At 49.5% G+C, this 21,879-nt stretch overlaps 2 protein-coding genes and 1 long non-coding RNA gene across 4 annotated transcripts in view; 2 read left to right on the plus strand and 1 right to left on the minus strand.

Annotated features, from left to right (window-relative positions):
- Positions 1-7,314, plus strand: part of CASP9 (caspase 9) — a 29,640-nt gene extending 22,326 nt beyond the window's left edge. The window contains exons 9-10 of one of the 2 annotated variants that reach the window (XR_011535401.1): positions 5,035-5,221; positions 7,050-7,314. The gene's annotated coding sequence lies outside the window, so the exon portion shown is untranslated. Of the gene's footprint in view, positions 1-5,034; positions 5,222-6,188; positions 6,686-7,049 lie in introns of those variants that run through there. The other variant, XR_011535398.1, reaches the window with a different exon arrangement.
- Positions 376-15,832, minus strand: LOC103565017 (chymotrypsin like elastase 2A). The gene is made up of 8 exons (XM_070602659.1): positions 15,755-15,832; positions 15,393-15,481; positions 10,715-10,812; positions 9,439-9,567; positions 5,518-5,654; positions 4,117-4,262; positions 2,950-3,102; positions 376-477 (listed from the first exon to the last, which is right to left on the minus strand). Exons 1-8 carry the CDS (start codon positions 15,792-15,794, stop codon positions 460-462), a joined length of 810 nt encoding a protein of 269 aa, XP_070458760.1. The 5' UTR covers positions 15,795-15,832; the 3' UTR covers positions 376-459.
- LOC139080727 (uncharacterized) lies at positions 15,132-19,603 on the plus strand. Its single transcript, XR_011535455.1, has 3 exons — positions 15,132-15,347; positions 18,208-18,884; positions 19,498-19,603. It is a non-coding gene; the product is annotated as an uncharacterized lncRNA (long non-coding RNA).
- Positions 19,604-21,879: the final 2,276 nt, after the last annotated feature.

Consider the following 21,879-nt stretch of genomic DNA (forward strand, 5'->3'; position numbering starts at 1 on the left):
GGAGACTTTTGCTGTTCTCGAAACACTTCCCCATCTCTTATTTCATTTGATCCTCCCCCCCATCCCAGGAAGGCGACTGGGTGGGACCTGTGTGCTCAGAGAGGTCAAGTTGCTTGTCCAGGGGAACACAGGTGGCCAGTGGAGAGATGTGGCTGGACCCAGGTCTTCTGAGTCCAGCCTGTGGCTCCAGGTGCCTGCCTTCCTGGCTGAAAGACCCCTGCACCTAGGGTGACCGTCCTGTGTGACACTGAGATGTTGAGCTTCCCCAGCGAAGGCCCATCCCTGAGGTCTTTTAAGCTGTCCGCACCGTGGCCTGCTTCTTGCTTTTAGGGCTGGATGTGAGGATGGTTTGGTAATAAGACTCTCACCAAGATGTGATGCGTGTAGTTGTTACTTTATTATTAGTGTTTTCCTTCTGTGACCTTTCCAAGTCTCAAGCAGTCCGGGGACTTCTGCTGGTTAGTTATTTGCAATCACCTGCAGGACACACGTGAGAAAATAATCAGGGTCGCTTAGCGGAGCAGAGCTACGTTTCGCAGTTCCCGGCTTTCTCCTTCCGGGCTCCACGCTGCTCCTGTGAACAGAGGCTGCCAGCGATGCACCGGTTCTCACCTAGGGGCCCTGATGACCTTTGGGAGAAAAAGATGTTGTCCCAGCTTTTTGCTGACCTGCTGGGGTCGTCCTGGAAAGAGTGGTCTTAGCCTGGAGTCCTGTTTGGGTTTCAGGGTTGTGGGGAGTGTGAACTCCTAAAAATTATGTGCTGACTGTGGGAATGGGCATGCTTTTGGATTTCATTTGTTTCTCAAAGGATTTGAGCGCCTCCAAATTGTTAACAAGCACTGCCGTTTGCAAGGCCCAGTTATGCACTGTGGGTGGGGCTGTCACCTGTGCTCAGAGGCTGTTTAGCAGTAAATATGAAACATTTGAACATGCCAACTCCGTGATCCAGGGATGCTGCTGGATATCTATAGTTCAAATACTCAGAGCAACGTGTAAGAACGTGTGTCCAAGGATGTTCACTGCAGCCAGGTGGGGGTGGAAACTATGGAATATTGTTTAGCTGTTAAGAAGAATGATGACGATGTCTGTGCTCACATGTAAAATGTGATATGGTGTGGAGTGAAAAAACTAAGCTGCAGAATAGTAGGAAGAGTAAAGTCCTATTTTTGGTTATGAGACAGTGTATATATATATGTACATATATAGGTATTTTATATATGCACATAAATAAAGTCCAGTAGACCACACACCGAGCTGTTAACAGTAATTATCTCTGGGGGGTGGAGGTGGAGATGTAAAACGAGGGGGGACTTCTACACTTTTAATTGACACACTCATCTATTCCTTTAATATTTTTACAAAGAGTATGTATTACCTTCTAAAATAAAAATAAAGCTGGCGAATGCTGAAGCTTCATGTGTTGCCATCACTTAATGAGCACTTGTTGAAAGGATGAATGCCCTTGGCCACTGTCTCCTGTCGCTTCCCTGTGCATGCCTTTGTTGGCAGCTTCCTGACCTTGCCTCGTCACCTGTCTGGGCAGGTGCTCCCAAGCGCCTGTGTGTGACTCCAAGCTGCACATGGCATGACCTGGGCTGGGACCACTGCGACGTTTTGCTAGCCCTTCTGCAGCTGCCGGGGCGGCCCCCCCAGAGGACAGCTGGTTGCTTGGCTCTGCCACTCCTGGAACCCGTTCTGGGCATATGTGCCTGCTCTGGCTGCTGTCTCGTAAGGCAGGGCCTCTGCCCAGCTGCCTCGAAAGGCTGGCTTTCCCCATTGATCCCCTCTGACATCGTGCCATGCTTTCAGCTGTGGCCTGTCCTGTTGTGCTTGAGTCTGTGGCTGGGAACAGCTGATGCTGGGACAAAGAGATCAGGACAATTGCTCCTGGCCCCTGCTTTGGACCCCCAAGGTGCTGCCAGGACCAGCTGCACGGTGACTCATGCAGCAGCTGGGGCTGGAAAAGGATCCTGGGATTTGGCTGGGAAAGGCCCTCGGAGCAACCTTCCATCCAGTCTTGGGCCAGGCTCCTTTGAAATGCTGGTGGCACCTCAAAAGCTGGACTCAGATTTTCCTCTGCCAGAACGGAATCATAGCTTTCCCCCAATTGACCAGAAAACCCCTGCAAATTAATGGCCACTCTGTTCTTGATTTCACATTTTTCTCAACAAACTTTTCTGGAACCTCTGGTGCCTATGACCACTTGTTGGCAAAGAAATACCAGCAGGCAGACAAATGAACAAGGAGCCGGCAATATTAGTGGGAACGCTTGGAGGCAGCCACCCGCTTATTTTGACAGTACCCATTTGACAGTGTAGTTCTGTGCCCACGTGCCCACAGCCGTGCTTCCATATTTGATTTCATCACAGAGTGCCGGTTTGATTCCACTCAACAGTTCTCTGCAAATTAAACTTAAAATAATGAAACCAGATACCAGCTTTCCCTTCTTTTGGGGCTCTGCAGCAAACACCACAACTTGCTCTGGCTCCTAAAAACGTGGAGGAGTCCTGTTCGAATTCAAGTCCCATTTTACAGAAGAGCAAACAGAGGCAGTGGCAATGCCAGGCGGTGGGTAAAAAAGTGCCCCCAACTGGCAGAGAGTGTCCTTCTCTTCCTTCCTGGCATCCATCACCAGGCACAATAAGACAGAAACAACCCCACTAATCCTAAGGAACCTGCTCTGAATGCCTGAGGAGCAGCCTTTGTTTTCAAGCTCTTCGGGCAAGGCCACCCTCCGTGTGCCTTTTCACTCCACTTTACCCACACAGAAATTGTGGGGGTCTGTGGGGGGCTCAGCAGGGGTTCCCCAGATCTGCAGCCTCCTGTAGGGAGCTCCTGCCTAGCTCTCAGGAGGAGAGAGTGGGTTCTCAGACGCTAGGTGGGCACTGCCCTCGTGGGGCCAGGTGAGCAGGGCAAGGCTAGCGGGCCCAGGGCTTGTCCGATTCTTACGTTATTGATCCAGTCAATGTAGTTGGAGACCCGGGTGAAGACAGAGGGCTTGTGGTAGTAGTTGCAGCCGAGGGAGGACCCGAAGCTGACGATGCCGTGCACTTGCCATTGGCCGTTATCTGCCTGGCAGTTCAGTGGCCCGCCGGAGTCCCCCTGAGGAAGGCCAGAGTTCTGTCAGGAGGGACCTGGGAGCCTGGATGGGGCAATGGGAGGGGCGGGGGTTGCCTGTGAGAGCCCCCCATGTTTGCAGGGCAGTTGTATCGTTCCATTGCAGGGTGCCGTGTTCTCCGAGACCAGCTTGTGGGCACAGCTCAAGATGGCACCATAATACCAGCAAGAGTGAACATTTATTCTTTCTGTGTGCCTAGAACTGAGCTAAGCACTTTATACGCCTTATCTCATTTAATCTTCATGGAAACCTAGGCAGTAAGCATTTTAGTGTCCCCATTTCACTGAAGAGGGAAAACTGAAGCCCTCAGGGGTTGTGACTTGCCCGAGGTTGTAGGGGCAGTAAGTGAAGCTGACACTGTGCCCCAGAGTTAGAATGCCGTGCACTTCACCACCACAGGCCATGTCCTCCCATGATGAGCGAGTTCCGGGGGCGGGGGCAGCCTGTGGGCAGAGAGTCTAGGGACACAGTGCGATTTGAAGGACATGTAAAGCTCCTTCCACGCTGACCCCACTCTGCTGCAAAGTCCACCACATAGCAATTCCTTTTGGTTAAGACACTGTCTCCAGGTAGGCTCTGTGGCAGTTACCATGAAGGGACACATTTGGGCCATTCATGGAATTAATTCTCCAGATAAACTCCAAGTCACCTTAGAGAGGCCCTAACCCAGAGAATACGCCCCTTGGCTCCCTTCCTACACAGAGGAAAGTATAAGAAAGATGACAGTAATGAGAGACCTCGATGAGACCCAAGGAAGGACTTCTCAGCAGTGATGGGGTGGACACTACAAGAAGAATCTCAAAACATCTTTTCTGGAGACTACAGGACAAAGGTCAGGGTCTCAAATGTCTGGAGCTGTTTCCTGGTGCTTCTGCCAGCACGTAGGAGAATGGACTCCAGGACCCTGAGGGCCTCTCCCCACCCCAGGTCCCCACCCCAGGACCATTTCCTGGCAGGGCTGGGTGGGGGCGGGCAGGAACCTGGCTTTCTGCACTCACATTGCAGCTGGAGATTACGCCATCGCCCCCAGCACAGATCATATTGGTCTTCACGGTGCTGCCCCACCAGCCAGAGCTGGAGCACGTGGCGTAGTCCACAACCAGCAGCTTGCCCTGCTGCAGGATGTCAGGAAGAGCCCCGTTGGCTGCATGAGACCAGACAGAAGGCGTTAGAAGGTCGAAAGAACTCCTGAGAAAAAAGGAAGTGGCGAACACCTTCTGGGTTTTCTGCCCAGCCCCTTTCTGTCTGGTCCCTCTTACTTCCCCCCCATCCATAGTGTGGCTATGGGAGCGGCCATATTTGGCTGGACAGTGTCCTCACAGCTGATTGGTTAGTGTTCAGGCCACTGGTGATTGGTTCAGGGACGAACTCCTGACTCAAGCTAAGCCAATGAGCTCCTTCTCCTGGGATACCGGGATTGGGACCATGAAATCCCAGCCAGAGAGGACGTCAATCTGGGAGCTGTTGGCAGTGGCTGTCGTTTTCTTTTAGAGGAAGAAGGATGAAATAGGTCCGCTGAGAAAATAAATTCTGAGAGAGTTTCCTGAGTTTCTTAAAGTCTTCCAACTCTGATTTTTTCCTCTACCTGAAGCCTGGCTGTGTCTCTGCCCTTGCTTAAATCTTTATAAAAATTCCGCTTTTTGCTGAGCTAGCTTCATGGGTTTCCATCACTTACCTTAAATACGACAGTGAGCCTGCTGGCATTTGGAGCCCCCAGATTGGGAAAAATATTCTGATGTGGGGAAGGTAGAGCTTTCCTAATGGCCCCCAATGACACCGCCACCATCATCTCCATTACTCTTACTGCTGCTGCTAATGGCAAGGATTAGCAGTAGTATAATTCTTCACTTGCGCTTTTTATTAGGCTTTTCAAAATATGCTAATCCTCACAGTGAATCTTCATTCCTATTTGGCAGATAAGATACTGAAGCCAAGAGAAGTTAACTGCTTGCCCAAGACCACCTGGACCCTTCCCGGGCTCTGCCTGCCTCAGATGAAATACTTCCCGTCCGGGTGTTTTTTGAAATGACAAGTAGCTGTGCTTGTATCTTGATAAGCTTCTTGTCACTTCTGCTGAGTTTCCACCTGTTCTTGTTTTTGCAGGTAAGCCCGTGAAGAAGGCAGTATTAATTTAATGAGTGTGTGTGTGTTGATGTACCTCTGGAACAATATGTCACTTATAGGTTTATATCATTGTGAAAAAACAATCACTCATCTGCATGAGGCTTCCTAGAATCTTCTAAACCTCTTCTCAGTCTATGCTATCCTGCTTCTCCGAGGCAGCCACCATTTCATCCAAACCCCCTGGGGTGACGAGTGGGGAAAGAGCCTCCTGACTGGACAGGGGTGACATCCCCTCCCTGCCCTCCCAAGCTTTGGGGCTTCCGGCGCCCACTTACTCTGCAGCCTTCCCCAGCCCGTGACATAGCAGACATAGTTGTTGGGTAGAATGCTGCCGGCCGGTGGGAGGCAGCCCAGCTGGATCTTATCGGTCAGGGAGACACGGTTGGCCAGTTTGAGCAAAGCAATGTCATTCCTGGGTTGGTAAAGAGGCAGAGCGTAAAGAGAGGGTTGACTGTTCCTGCTCCAATATCATTTCTGATTCTAGACCTAACTGGGACCATTGAACCCCCTCCTCAGCCAGCCTGATTGTGAATCTTCCATCTCTCGGGGCTGCAAGGGATTGGGGAGCAGCTGTGCTTTACCCCAGGATTACATTTTGTCCCTGGTGGAACGTGGAGCCCTAAATTCCCCTAAGGCCTTTCAGGGGAATGTTTAGAAGAGGGATGGCAAATAAGTTTTGTCTTGTAATGTCCACTCTGATGGATTAACCATGGCTGCCTGGTGGGCTGCGTGGACAAGGATTCTGAGGCTCTGTCCAGGGTTAGTAAGGAAGAAAATCTGTGATTGCTTGGTGATGTCTGTCCTGGTTATATACTTCCAGTGTTTGGTTCAGAAAATCGCAAAAGATGCTCAGATAAAAAGATCTTTTTGCCTTTTACTCTTTGCTCTCCCTTCTACCTTGAGCTCTGCCATCAGATTCATCCCTTTGTCTCACTCTCTTGTCTAGGAAACCATTAGTGATTGGCAGATTGTATTTCCCACGATGGCTGCAATGAGATCTTCCATCACACAGGCGCTTGTTATGATGTGATGTTGACACTCCGTCCATTGAGAGGCAGGGTCTGGGTTTCTTCCCTCTGGATCAGGGGGCAGAGGCTGGGGGCCTTTGATATGGTGGAAGTGACACCATGTGACTCCTGAGACTAGGTCATGAGAGAAGATACAATTTCTGTCTGGCCCTCTGGCACTCCTGTTCTTGGAACTCAGTCTCTGTGCCATGAAGAAGCCCAGGCCACATGGAGAGGCCACATGTAGGTGTCTGGACAACAGTCCCAGCTGACAGCCAGCATCAACACCCCCGTAGGTGAGGAAGGATGCCTTTGAGATGATGCAGCCCCAGCCACTGTCTGTCTGCGATCTCACGAGAGACCCTAGTGAGAACTGCCCAGCTGAGCCCAGTGAGACCTGGGAGATGATTATAATAAATGACTGTTGCTGTTTTAAGCCATTATGTTTTTGAGTGATTTGTTACAAAGCAATAGATAACCAGAAGAGTGATGCTGATTGACAGGACAGATTAATTAAAGGTCCTTAGGGCTGACAGCCTTCTCAGTTCTAATACACCTTTTAGCCATCTCTCCCACAATTTCTCTTCACTTGTCCTCCATTCCTGCTGGACTGCTCTGGTCACTGCCCCAGCACCACCTGCCCATTCTGGGACCTGTCCCTCGTCCTGGCGCTTCTCCTGACTTGAAAAGCCCTTTCTCCACTCTGCCCACCCATGCCCTCCCCATCTCTCAAGGCCTTCCTTGACATATCCTGTGTCACTTTTTGGCTTTCTGGTGTCGTATGTGTGTTTCTCATCTAGCTGACAAGCCCTATGAGGGCAGGGACTGACTCATGCCTCCGGGGCCTCCTGAATCCTCGTGAGCTGTCATCCGTGCTGGACTACAGGGCTGACTGAACGAGGGAATGCCGACTGTTACAGCCACATGCTGCCCTCCTCCTCTCCAGGGGACTGTGACGAGGAGTCTTCTGGAAGATTTGGCAGAGTGAGCTCTCTGGGCAGCCATTCAAGAGTGGCATCTTGGGCTGAAGAGGCTGTGTGCATGGATAAATTATGCAGATTTGAAGTGATGGCTGGGGTGCTTCTTTCTAGAGGCCCTTTTGGAACTGGAGACCTGCTCTTTTGGATTGGGAGAGGAAAGGATGACAGACACCTGCAGGTTCTGGGAAGGTGATGGGAAGCAGGGAAAAGGGAGGATAACTTTCTCTCTCCAGGGGGCAGAGGACAATGATGATAAAAGTGTACCGAAGCCCTGCTAGGATCAAGCTCTGCTTGCTACAACACCCCTCATTTAATGCTCCTGTCTAGATCTGTAACTTATCCAGGTCACGGTTTCCTCGTCTGTGAAATGGAGGTCATAATAGTACCTCACTCCTAGGGCTGTTGTGAGGAATAAATAAGATAATTCATGGGAAGCATTTAGCAGTGGCTGGCACAAGGGACGCACTAAGTGTTAGTCTGTATGATTGTGAAAACTAACTCCTGGGGTTGCCAGAGAGCTCACTTGGAAGGCATCCTGGGCTGCAGGTTTCTGGAGGGTTGGCGATCCCCAGCATTCCTGTCTGTCCTAATGGAAGACCGAGTTGGCTGGGCACAGACCCATTGGTCACTGGAGTGCCTATGCTTGTGGGATTGGAAAGTGGAGTTCCCCGAGCTGCAATGAGCTGCTCAGGTTTAGGTTACCCTAAACCTCACGGGGCCGGGGGCCTTGTGTGTCTCACTCACAGCTCTTTCCCTGATGCCTAGAACAGGGCCTGGCGCATAGTAGGGACTCAACAAATATTTGTGGAATGAGGGCCTGAGCGAACCTATGGGTTTGATTTTCTTTAGCGCCACCTGGATCTCAGGATCAGTGATCATGAAACAAGCCTGGTGGTCCAGCAAATATTCCGTGGCCCTACTATGTGCCCCTCCCTGGGTCAGAGGCTAGAGATTCAGGGGTGAATCAGACACAGCCCAGCCCTTGCAAAATTCTGGCTAGAAGGAGAATCAGACGTGTGCTAATCTCTAATGCAGCGAGCTGTGTGCCTTGACTGGGCCTGCACCTTGAGCGTGGGGATGGGCAGGAGTGAGCGGCAGATTCTGCCAGAATTCTGATGGGCAGGACTTTCTCTTCCTCTTCTTCTCCCTCCTTTTCCCTACTTCCTGGGACCACTCCCCATCACCTCAAGGGTTCAGACATACATCCCAGCACTTACGCCTCTTTATTGCCCCATTATTGCACTACTGCTATTACTAAGCGCTCACACCTGTGGCTTCTATTATGTGCCAGGCCCTTTTCTAAGTGCTTTCCATGCATCATCTCATTTAATCCTCACACCAACCCTAGAGGTAGCACTGTCATTATCTTCATTTTACCAAAGGGGAAACTGAGGCACAGAAAGGCTAAGGAACTCGTGCAGACCACACAGTCATTCATATCTAAGCCATCAGGCTCCAGAGCTCAAGCCCTAACCACTACCCGGCATTGCCTCACTGCCACGCTTATGTCCACGACTGCCTGAGAGCTGGTATGGTGACCTGTGCATCTCTGTGTGTCCAGCACCCAGAGTCCAGTGCCCAGCATGGCATATGGCACAGGGGGGTGGTCAGTAAAGGCTCAGGGTGAACACAGGGTGGTCCGTGCTCATCTAAGAGGAAGTGGGCAGGGGAGTTGCCGTGTCCCTGCAGGGCAGGGAAGAATGGTACAGGGAGGCCTTGGAGAGCTGAGACCCTTGTCCTTGTCATCTTCCTGTGCACGTTTCTCCCAGGCCATCCCTGCAGGGCATCAGGGAATCTTTGAGAATGTCAAAGTCCTTGTTGGGGGATGTGGGGTGGGGGAAGGCGGGAGGGACTGTCCTACTCCACTAACAGTCCTGGGGCCTGCAGACCCATCCCTGTGTCCCCAGGGCTTGGCAAGGAATAAATACATGGTCAGTGAGTGCCTGGGGTGGACAGGGGACCTGCAGGCTTAACTGGCAGGAGACCTACGTCCCTCTGACAGTCTTTGCCGCTCCCTCCCCCAGTGCACACCCCACCCCAGGCATCTTTGGGGCTGGCTCCACTACTAAGAGGTCAGAGCTCTTCCCTCCTCCTTACAGAAGGAGAAAGGAGGGGGTGGGGTTGCTCTCACTGCCTCCTGCGAAGACCACCCCTCCCCTGTCTGTGCTTCTGCCAACCCCACCACCCAGTGCACCCAGACAGAAGGTACCCTTTGGAGAGTTGGTTGGAGTTCCATTGCTCATGCACCACGAGCTTGGAGACTGCGACAGCCAGGGAGCCGGACTCACTGGTGGAGAGGCTGTGCCGGCCCAGCACCACGCGGTATGTCCTGGAGGAGCTGGGAGACAGGGGGCCGAGCAAGGGTCAGCGCCGGGCTGTCCTTTCCTTTCTCTGCCCTCCCCCTCCCCCATGGGCAGGGACACCCCAGGGCACTGTCTCCAGAAGCCTGGCTTTGGACAACGCTGCGATGGGCCCAAGTATGTGACTGCTCCGTGAGCCACCAGGTGGAGCGTGGAATTCTTCTTCCCCAGGGGCAATTGGTTGGTTATAATACAACATAGTAACTATACCTATGTAATAATGATAACTACACTATACTAACTATAAACTATATAATCTAACGTAAAAGTCATAATACTATAAACTCTCTGTTGTTTTGAGGGAAATGAGATGGACACATACAGAACAGCAGACATTTGCTCTCAAGGGCATTTTCTAGTTTAATCCCCCGCCTCTCATTTTTAGATGGGGAAACTGAGGCTCAGAGAGAAGTAACTGGTACGGAGTCTTACAGCTACTTAGTGAGAATCCAGAACTAGAAGCCAGGACTCCTGGCTCTCAAGCCTCTGTTATCCTCCCCACCACCTCATGGAGCTTGTAAATTAGGTGGGGAGAGGGACCATTCCTGGCAGAGTCACACCCATCAGGAGAAACTCCAGGGAGCTCCAGCTGGTGTGAGATAAGCAGAGTCTTAGGGAGGGAAGAGGCCAGGTGAATGTTGAATGTTGAAAACATTTCCTTTCCCTTGTGGGTCCTTATGCTGGTAACAGTTCACCTTTACTGAGCACTTACTAAGTGCCAGGCCCTTAACACATCATCTCATTTAGTCCACGCTAAACTCTGTCACCTGCTTTTTTTTGCAGGTGATGATATTGAAGCTTGGAGAAGTCATGTAAGTTGCTCAAGGGAGCCCAATTCCAAATCTGGAGGCCACATCTAGTACCCCTAAAAGGGCAGGAAATGGGCCTCCCCCTCTTCCATATTCCCCCTCGGTGTCCTGCACAGGGCACTCAATCCATGTCATGTAATGACCCGTCAATGGACCAACAGACTGAACTATATAGATCCGCCGAAGCTTGCCTCTCTGCCAGGCGAGTGTTTCTTTGCAAAGCGTCTTTATATTGGGTGGTTGAGGCCATTTGGGCTTCACCTCTCGGAGATGAGCGCTGGCCAATGGGGTGAGCGTGGTGGGTGACAGCAGTTACCTGATGCAGTGGGCAGCTGTCAGGACCCAGTTGTTGGCCACCAGGGATCCTCCGCAGGTGTGGCGCCACTGGCCACTGCTGCTGTACTGCAGGGAGACCTGGGGAGAAGCACAGGCTCTGGTAGCTGAAGGAGCCAGGGCCACTCTGCTCTTCAGCATCCCCGAGAGCAGGGCTAGGGGAAAGCAAAGAGGCATTCGCCTCAGGTGCAAACTTTAAGGGGACACCAAGAAACTCGGTAATCAGGATCAATAACATTTAATGCAACGTTAAAAAAAAGATTAACACAAAAAAATCCATGACGAACAAAATATCAAAAATTTAAATAAAGACACTATTAAAAAAAACTATTTTGAACATCTTTCTGCAACGTGATTTGTTGGGATTTTCCCCTTCTTGGGAGCTGTTTCCTTAGGACATATCCCTCCAATTTAATATGTCTAAAGCCCTATCTTGACTTCCCCCCCGAAACCTGCTCTTTCCTCAGGCTTCCTCGTCTCAGTAAACGGCAACCCCACTTTACCAGCTGCTCAGGCCAAACCCTTGGTGTTATCTTTGATGCCTCTCTTTCTCTCATATCCCTCATTCGAACCCACCAGAAAATCCTGCCAACTCTACTTTCAGAATACGTGGAGAGAATGCTACTTCTCTTTCTAACCTCAACTGCTAATCCCAACCATCTTCATCTTTCACCTGGATTGTTATTTTAGCTTCCTGTTTGTTCTCCTTGCTCTCATGCTGGCCCATCCCTCACCCTAGATTTTCTCAACACAGCAGCCAGAATGATCCTTTTAAAATGTAAGACTGATTCTGTCTCTTCTCTGCTCAGATCCTCCAGTGGCTCCCTCCTCACACAGTGTAAAACCCAAAACATATGATGCTCTACAAAGCTCTACGTGACCTCCTTGACCTCATTGGTTCCCACTCCCCTCTGCTCCAGCCACATGGACCTCCATACAGTTCTGTAAAAACACCAAGCCCACTTCCGCCTCAGGGCCTTTGCACTTGCTGTTCTTTCTGCGTCGAATATTCTTCTCCCAGGCATTAGCGTAGCTTTCTCCTTCGCTTCCTACAGGTCTCTGCTCAAGGTGATCCTCCTGGAGAGGCCTTCTATGACCACCCTATCTAAAACAGAGCATGTACATGCACATGTGCACACTCACGTCCACACACATCCACACTCACGAACATGCACATGGACACATATGTCTCTCTTTCCTCTTGTCCTGCTTTACTCTTCATCATAGTATCTTTCATCACCTGACATGTTATGAATTTATTCATTCAATTGTTTATTGCCTCACTCCTTCACTTTAATATAACCTCTTTGATTTTTTTTTCCCACTGCTGTATTCCAGGTGCCTGGAACAGGGCCTGGCACATAGTGGGTCCTTAATAAATACTTACTGATTGAATAAGCAAACGAATGAATGAATAAGTGAACGAATGAAATCACTAGGGCAGGGGTCTGGTCTCTCCTGCAGAGCGTGTCGCCTCTTGCTCTAGATTTCCCTTGAAGACTAAAGCCACTCATATGAGAATATGAGAATGTGCAAGTGTACCTTGCCCCTAGAGATCCTCAACATTCTTTTTTAAAACAAAAGGCTGTTTCTGTTTAGATTGGATAACTCAATAGGTGTAGGGTGGAAATTTAAGGTGGTTGCATTTGGCAGTGAGCCTCTGAAGCTGTCCCAGCTCCTTCCCCTTCTTTTCAAGTCCCTGCCAACAGCCAAGCAGAGAGAAGGGAGGTGACAGCAGAGCACTGACTGCTCGACTGCGATTCCTGTGACCATGGAAAAGCAGCACTCCTGCTTTTCTCCAGACATCTCATTTCTCATTAGCCACTTGGCATTTTCTCATTTGCTCGACATTAAGGGGGCTTAGACAAATTGGCTTTTAAGAAAATGCTTAAAATTAGACAAAAAGAAAAAAGACACCGAAAAGGATGCCCCCACTCCAAAGTCTCAAAATAGGCTGAAACCATCCTCCAGATGTGAAATTGTGAAATAATATGTCAACCTATTATTTGTGGGCAGCAAAGTGTGGCCAGAAGAGCAAGGATTGAACCAAATTTGAATCCCCTTTTCCCCCAGGCTAACTGGGTGACCTTGGGCAATTATGTAACCTTTCTGAGCCCCAGTTACCTTATCTGGAAAATGGGGATCATGGTGCCTACCATCCAGGGCTCTAGGGATGATTAATAATCATTAAATGTCTAATAATTTGAGCACTTACCATGTACCAGACACTGTTCTGAGCTCAGAATGTGAATCAGCTCAAATCATAATCACAGCCATCCCATGAGGCACTATTATCATTCCCATTTCACAGATGAGTAAACTAAGGCAGCCAAGAGACATTTGTACAATGTGGCCCATGCCAAAAAGGCGGTTAGATATTCTTAATATTACTCATTGAGAAAGGTAAACTGAGTTGCTCCAGGTCATGCAGCTGGTGCACGGTGGAGCAGGCATTTGAGCCCCGTTCATCCGGCTCCAGAAGCTGTGTCTGGAAACGTTACACATCTGTCTAGCACCTAGCACTTTCCTGTCGAGTGTCTGGTGGATTGCGACCTAGAACCACAATCTTGGGGTGAGTGTGGGACAGAAGACACCTCTCAGAGTGTCTTCTTGGCAGTGCAGAGCCAAGTTATGTTAATCCCGGCTTTGCTTAAAATTTTGATATTTTGTTCATCTTGGATTTTTAAATTTTTGCATTTAGTTTGATTTTTAAAAAATATTTGCCTTAAAGTATTATCTCTTTTGCTTACTGAGTTTTGGGGCACCCCTGTTAAATTTTGCCCCTAAGGTGAGTGCTTCACTTACTTTACCCTAGCCTCTACCCTGCTTGACCTGCCAACGCACCCCAGGGAAAAAATGTCGCCAGGGAAGCAGAAGCAGGAAGTGCCAAGACACTCTTCCAAGACCAGCGTGAACTGGTTCCAAAGGCAAGGCTACCTTTGTACAAGCAGTGCGAACCCGTCCAGGGGGCGAGGAAATGTTCTTGTAGGCAGCTCTGATTGGTTCTCAGACAAGGATGACCTCTGCTATGCAGGGTATATGGCCCCTGTTCCAACTTCCCAGAGAAACAAGATTGTGGGAGTGTGAGAAAAGTAAAAGAACCGGCAAAACTACACAGAACCGAGCACATAAATTGTGAAAAATCAGTCTATGACTGAAGCTCTCTTCACTGAGGGGAACTTGAACAGATGCGTGCCATGCCCTCAGTGAAATGTCAACTGCTGTGTGGGGCGCCCTGACACTCACAGCCAGCTCTCATGTTATCAATTTACCCCGGTTCAGTTCTTTGGCTCCCAAACCTGTTTATGCCAGTTGTGCACGTATTGTAATTATGTAATTTGATTAAACGTAACCAATGAAATATGAGTTCAAAAAGAGAGTTGTGATTTATATGGAAACTCAGTTATGTGCTTGGAAGAGACTAGATAACTGTGACTTTAAAAAAAAATTGCTAAATACAAACTTCCAGTTGTAAAATAAATAAGGCCTGGGGATATTAAAAAATTCCTAGGGGCCAGCCCAGTGGTATAGTGGTTAAGTTTGCGCATTCTGCTTCTGTGGCCTGGGGTTTGCTGGTTCGGATCCTGGGTGTGGACCTACACACTGCTTATCAAGCCATGCTGTGGCAGGCGTCCCACGTATAGAATAGAGGAAGATGGGCATGGATGTTAGCTCAGGGCCAATATTCTTCCTCCCTCAGCAAATAGAGGAGGATTGGCAGCAGATGTTAGCTTAGGACTAATCTTCCTCACCAAAAAAAAAAAAAAAAAAAAAAACCTTGCTATTGAATTAGGTGTCTGTGAGGAAACTGAAAGATTGGAAAAACTGTCATAAAAATCTGGAAGGGCTCATTCAGACTGCTTCGTGAGTGTCTCAAAGTCATTGCTCTACTTTAAAGAAATGGAATTATAGATGATATATTATGGGGGGTGGTTTATACAAGACAGTAAAGAAGTCAAAAGATTGGTGAATGAGGTATATTTACAATTTTTAAAATAAAATATTTAAAGAATATATGCATGGTTTCTAATAATTTCTCTATAACCAACTTTTCAATCACTCTGTCGCAATCATGTCAGATAAGAGATTTTACCACATTTATTTATGTCAATGTAAGCCTCACACATTTCCTTTGGGAGTCCTACTGCTAATAGAATTCAATACCTAGTAATTTGTGCTGGTGCCCCACCCAGCGTTTCAGTCTCAAAATCACTATGATAATTTAAAGTAAGGAAACATTTACGTTCATTGGCAGTATGAATTTGCCTGTAGTTAAAGATTAATTTGCATAAAAACCACTGATTGGTTCCTTAAAGCAAGGAAAATTTGCATAGGTAGTGATGAATGGTTCATGGGATAACAGTACATTTGTAAGCAAGCATGTGATTGGTTAACAGAGTGAGACTATATTTGTGAATCTACTATACGGATGGTGGAATGGGGCGGCTCCTTACTGAAGCTGGTGGAGGCACCTCTCCTTCCACCCCCAAGGTTGACCAAGGTCACAGAAGTGTGTCTCATTGCTGAGTTTTCCCATCCTGCCCTTGAGTCCCCACCAATTCTACTCTTTGCCAGCACAACAGTCTCCACGGCAGAGGGTAAAAACGTGATGTGAGGTGAGTAGGGGCAGGGAGGGAACAAGGGTAGTGTGGGTGACTCACCTGCCAGGGCCAGCTGTTGGGCCTCACATTTTCACCTCCAACCACCCTGGGCAGCTGGGGCAGGTAAGTGGGGACCCCACAGCTGAGAGCTGTCAAAAGAAAGAGTTGTGAGCCTGGGGAGCAGTGACCTCAACAATGTAACCGACACTTGCTGCATTCCCAAACCCCTTGTTCTGTTCTTGTTCTGATCCTTGTTCTGGAAGGATCCTAAGAGGTCACAGAGCCTTGCCCTTTGCTCCACTTCTTTGGAACTTCACTCCAGCTTTCTTATAACCACAGGACTGAGTCCAGTGGGGGCAGGGAGGTCCCGTCCTCAGACCCACCAGGGGACTGGGAAAGTGCCTCTGGGTGACAAGGCTTACCTCCAGCCACCAATGCAGACAGCAGAAGTGCCCTGATCATGGTGTGTCCGTAGGAGTCCTGTAAGCATGGCCCTAGCTAAGGCCCTGGTTTTATGAACGGGCTTATCGGCCAGAGATATACTAGGTGTACGCAAGATGGGTATTTTCTCAAACCCCAGTGGAAAAAAGGGTCTGTGTTGAAATACTGTTTTCCATTTTCTCCCATCTGTCACCCTGGAAATACTTTGAGAAAGATGCCAAAGGTGGGAATTGAAATATGGGTTCTATCTGCCTTCAAGAGATTATATTATATGTTTGGGGAGGAAGAAAAATATTGGTTGTTGGTCCTTGGAGTTGTGTTTTCAAAAAAGAGATTAGATTGGCGTGCTAAATATACAGCATTCTAGGCCAGTGTTTCTCATTCGGGCTGATATTGCCCACCAGGGGACATTCGGCAACATCTGGAGACAGTTTTGGTTGTCATGGTTGGGGATGGGGTACTACTGGCATCTAGTAGGTAGAGACCAGAGATCCTGCTAAATATCCTACAATGCACAGGACAGCCCATCACAAGGACTGATCCAGCCCCCAATGCCAATGGTGCCGAGGTTGAGGAATTCTGTCCAGGCCGGGCCATAGCTTGCTGTGTGACCTTGGATGAGTCATGTAAGTCTTTCGGCCCAGGGCTTGCCCATCTGTGAATCAGGGAGAGAACAGACTGTGCCCAGTCTGCTTTGCAGCACTGTGGTGAGGACCTGAGAAACACAGGGAACATGCTTACAGGGGAGAAGCACAGGACAGACCCCCACAGCTGGGGTTTGGCAGCCCAAGTGATGGGGAGAAGGAGAGAGTGCTGGCAGAGGAGGACTTTGGCAGGATGGATCAAGATGTATTTTATTGTCTGCTCCCAAGACAACAGCAGTTTGCACTCCTGCAATAACTTCATCTTCCAAATGGTTCAAAGCAGGAAGGCTGATGCTCACCAAACACCACATATATGTCAGGTGCATTCACATGACTTATCTAATCTAAACCTTACAAAACCCTTCAATAGGTCCCGTATTTCAAATGAGGAAGCTGAGGTTCAGAGAGGTAAAGTGACTTGCCCAAGATCACACAGCTTCTAAGTGACAGAATGGGGATTCCAACATAAATGGGTCTGATTTCAAAGGCCCTTTACTTGATGCTGCTGGAGATGGCATCCTGAATCTCCTCCTAGTCCTGCAACATGCCCCTAGTTTTTGGCGGGGGAGGGGTGGAGAAAATGAGCAGGGTTTCCTGAAGGACTTTTTCCTTCTTCCTCGGACCTTCATTCTCCTTGCTTGTGGTCAGAGCGCAGTGCCAGACAGGCTGGGCTCTGGTAAGACAGCCCTGCTCTGTGACCACAGACTCTGCCCTTTGCCCAGCCAGAGGAGTAGAGGAGAAAGTGGCAACTTTAAGACCTGGGTTCATGTCCTCACTCTGTTGGGTTTGAGCATTATAGCTTGGACAGGTCAATTATCTTCTGGGCCCGAGTTTCCTAGGTAATAATCCAGGCCCGGATTGTCCCAGGGGTGAGAAAATGGGGGTGAAAGCATCTTGTAATCTCCCAAGGATCCTGCGAAGGTGAGGGAGGTTGGGGGGTGGAATCCAGTTGGACTGGACATCAGAACACCTGGGTTCTAGTCCCAACTCTACCCCTAAATCCTTCTAACAGTTTGGACCCCTGTTTACCTTCTGTAGCAGTCTCTACAACAAATTATTTCTGAAGTCTCCTATTTTATCTTCAAAGTCTATGTGAATCTGGCATTCTGCTCCAAGTAGCTGTGTTTGTTTTAATTTAAAAATAAGGTTTGTCCTGTAGGAGGTCACTGAACAAATATCAGTTTGGTGCATGCCATGAGCTTGCTGGGTGACCTTGGGCAAGTCAGTTTCTCTGGCCCGGGGTTGCCCATCTATAAAACAGACAGAGAGACACATGCCCAGTCTGTTTCACCACGTTCCTATGAGGATTTGAAACTGATAGAAAACATCAAACAGGCCTAACCCAAAGGGTCATTGATTGGCCACAAAATGGAAAAGTTCAGGAGCAGACTAACTTCAGGCACAGTTGGATCCAGGGCTCCCATGATGCCCCCAGAACGTGGCTTCCCTCCACCTTCTGGCTCTGCCTTCCACTGTGAGGGTCTACTCTGAGGCTCCATGGAGTGGCCTGCAGCAGCTGTAAGCTCTCCCTTCCACGGGAACAAGATGGCTACAGGATCTCTGGCCCAGGGTTTCTTGACTGGGGCACTACTGACACTTTGGGCAATGGAGGGCTGCCCCGTGCTTTGCAGCATGTTTAGCGGCAATCCGGGCCCCCACCCACTGGATGCCAGTATTCTCTCCCCCCTTCACCAAGTCATGACAACCGGAAATGTCTCCGCACATTGCCAAATATACCCTGGTGAGCAAACCAACACTTCTTCCTCCTTCCCTTCACTTTGTTGTTGCAGCCTCGTGGTCCTCATCCTCCAACCCCGCAGGGTGGGAGTGACAGCCTTCCAGTAGCTCCTGCGGAAGTCCTGCAACGCTCTCTGATTGGACCTGCCCCAGGTCACGTGCCCATCCCTGAGCCAATTGTGGTGGTGGGGGAAGGGATGCAATGTGTTGGTTGGCCAGGCCTGGAGCACAAGTCCCGCCCCTAGATCAGGGCTGGAGGCTCCGCTCAGACCACGTGTAGAAGTCGGGGAGAGGCGGCAACGCAACAAAAATCCAGGTTTCTGGAGAGGGAGGAGAGACCGGAGAGGCGGGGAGCAAGAAGGCGCCACGGCCCCCTTCCTCCTGTGGGGCCTGGTTACCTATTTATATGTTGTTGGACAACAAGGCAATCCGTGAAGTTCTAAATTGGGCTGGGTCATGGAGGTCTCTGTGGGGCCAGGGAGATGCAGATACGAACTTATCACCGGGTTTATGACTCATTCAAAACAATTCCTCTGCGAAGCCATAGAGTTAGTGGTCAGGGGCTTGGTTTACACCTCAGTGCTTCTTAGTAGTGAGTCTGTGGTTTGGATCCTTGCTACTCAGAGCGGTGTGGACCAGCTGCATCAGCATAACCTGGGGCTGGTTAGAAATGCAGACTTTCCCACCCAGACCTGCTGATTCAGCGTCTGCAGTTTAACAAGATAGGCAGGTGGGTCTTCTGCAGTTAAAATACGGGGAAAACCAGGCTAGGGCAAGTTTCATTTCTCTTTTCCTTATTTTCTTCACCTATCAAATAGAAACAACAATTCCATCTATTTCTTAGGGTTGCTGTTAGAATTAAACAACAGTTTATTCACTTAAAACACTAAGGATCGTAAATGTGTAATGAAATGTTCACTCTTAAATCCATAGACCTGCGGGCCTCAGATTTCAGAATAGCACAGAATTCTCCAGACTTTTCCATCAAGGAATCCTAGTAGATCAGGCGTTGGCAAACTTTTTCTGTAAAGGACCAGATAGTAAATATTTTAGGCTTGTGGGCCATACGGTCTCTGCTGCAATTAGTCAACTCTGCTGTTGCAGTGCAAAAGCAGCCATATGGCCATAGCCAATAAAACTTTATTTACAAGACGGATTTGCTTTGCGTAGTTTGCGGCAGAGTGATGATCTGGGGTCTAGCACGCAGCAGGCACACGACAGCAACATGTCTCTGCAGGCTCATTCTTCATCTGGAGAGCTTGAGCTGAGTTTTGCAGCTTACTTCGTAGCATAGCTGGGTTCATTTTAATGTACATTTTTTTTTCTTCCCACACAATCTTCAGAGAAAATTGATGCTTTGGGAGGATGCTCTGTGTTTAGTCTCTGCCTCTCTGTGCCCCCGGCCCACCACCGTGTGAACCTTTGCAGACACCCGCCTGCCTGATCAGGGTGAGCTTTGGGGAACTGGCCCCAAGGCCTGCTGGGAATGAAGCTCCCTCGCCTAAGGATTGAAAGGCAGACGGAAGGTTTGCTAGTGGGAGTCTAGGGAGTGAGGTCAGGAGGAGCAATGACTCCTCCTATCACAAGCCTCTGTTAGTTCACTGGCTCCCAGTTAGGTGGGAGGGCATGTGCCCATTTTACAGATGAGGAAACTGAGGCTCTGAGAGGTAAAGTGACTCACACTGTCGCTGCCTGTCAGTGGCGGAGTTCAGAGCTCCAGCCCAGTGAACGCCCTCCATTCTGCCCTGCCATAGTTTATGCTATTAATTTGTGTCTGAGATAAAGCGGGTGTGGTAGATTGTCAATCTGGCCCTTAAGCCCCTCCCCCTCCTCCCGCTCTGTATCCATGCCTTTTGGCCTTCATTTTGCAGTGGCCTCCTGTGAGGAGGAGGGAGTCATGTGGAGCTGAGCTGACCCAGCCAGAACCAGACTTGATCAGCCAACCTCCAGCTGACCCCTAGACATATGAGTGATTCCAGCCAAAATCAGGGCTACCTAGCTGACTCCCAGCTGACCCCAGATGTGTGAGCAACAAGTGCTTGTCATTGGATGCCCCTGAGGGTTTGTGGTTGGTTGTTACCAGCACTATTAATTATGCCAGCAGTAGCTGATACAGTGGGTGCAAGCCCTTTGTGAACATCCGTGAGCAATGATTCTCCTCTCAGATTTCTGTCCATCTGGACTCATTGCCAGCTTTCTCAGGCTTGTCAGCACACCCACAGCCTCCGCCTTCCCTGGCAGGGCCACTAGTGGACTTCAGTGTGCAAGGGGGTCCTTCAGATCTGGGGATGAAAGGCGGAGTGACGTGGTTGTTGGTCACGCGGTCTCTGAGTCAGACTCCCTGGGTTTAAGTCCTGGTGCCCCATGACTAGTGGAGTGATCTTGGGTGAGTTTTTATCTCTCTCAGCCTCAGTTTCCTCATTTGTAAAGGGAGGTAATAATCAGGTTGTCACGATTATTAAGTGGGATCGTGTATTGAAGCCTTGGATGGTGCCTGGGACACGGTACCATGTGCTCAATATGCACTAGCCACGAGAGTGTGTTAGATACCCAGTGGTGCTCTAGTGGGTTGCTGGCATGTGGGACTCTCAGTCCCCCGGGCCGGGGGCTGCACTGCCAGGGCCGAAGGTGGAGGTGGGTGGGCCAAGGCCTTTCCCTCGCTTCCAACCCCTGGTTTGTGACCTCTTGGACAAAGTCCATAAACCCTTGTTGTCACCCCAACCAGCTTCCAGGGAGTCCTTGCCACCCCTTTGTTTCTCCCCTACAGCCCCACAGCATACTTTAGATTTTGCCAGAAGGGAGGAGGGATGGTGTATTTATTTCCTATGGCCACTTTAACAAATTGCCACCAATGCAGTGACTTCAAACACAGACGTTTATTCTCTTACAGCTCTGGTGGCCACAAGTCCACAATCGGTATCCCTGGGCTAAGGCAGGCTCATTCCTTCTGGAGGCTGCAGGAGAGAATCCCTTCCCTGGCCTTTTCCAGCTTCTAGAGGCTGCCTGCATTCCTTGGCTTGTGACCCCTTCCTCCGTCTACAAAGCCAGCAGCATAACACCTTCAAATCTCCCTCTGATTCCGACCCCTTGCTTCTGTCCTCATACCTCCTTCTGACTAATCCTCTTGCCTCCCTCTTATAAGGACTCTTGTGATTACATCGGGCCCATCTGGATAATCCAGGATAACCCCCCCACCCCATCCCAAAATACTTAACTTAATCACACCTGCAAGTCCCTTTTGCCTGTAAGGTGACATAGTCACAGGTTCTGGGGACTAGGACGTGGGCATCTTTGAAGGGCTGTTATTCTGTCTACCACAGGTAGGCCTTGACTCCTGGAGACAGCATCGGTCTTGTCCCTGAATCCGAGAATTTTGCGCTCGTGAACAAACAGAACCGTGGCCGTGCTTCACCATTTATTAGCGAATAAAAAGTAGTTTTGATAATTCGATTGCATTCCCAAAGTTTGTAGAGATTTGAGACTGGGGGGCGTTGTTTGACACTGCACGTGGGCCTCTTACGTGATTACTGAATGACTGCTGAGTCACTGAACTCCCTCTCGGCCACATTAATTCTGGCCTAGACCATTGCAGCAGCCTCCTAACTGGCCTCCTGGCCTCCACTCTTCCTCCTTCAAATCGCCTCCATACGGCTGTCCAGTGAATGCTTTAGCATGTGCAGCTGCCCACAGTGGTCACTTCTCTCTCTAAAATCCTTCTATGGCTC

This window comes from Equus przewalskii, chromosome 2 (genome assembly GCF_037783145.1).
Source record: "Equus przewalskii isolate Varuska chromosome 2, EquPr2, whole genome shotgun sequence".
NCBI lineage: Eukaryota > Metazoa > Chordata > Mammalia > Perissodactyla > Equidae > Equus > Equus przewalskii.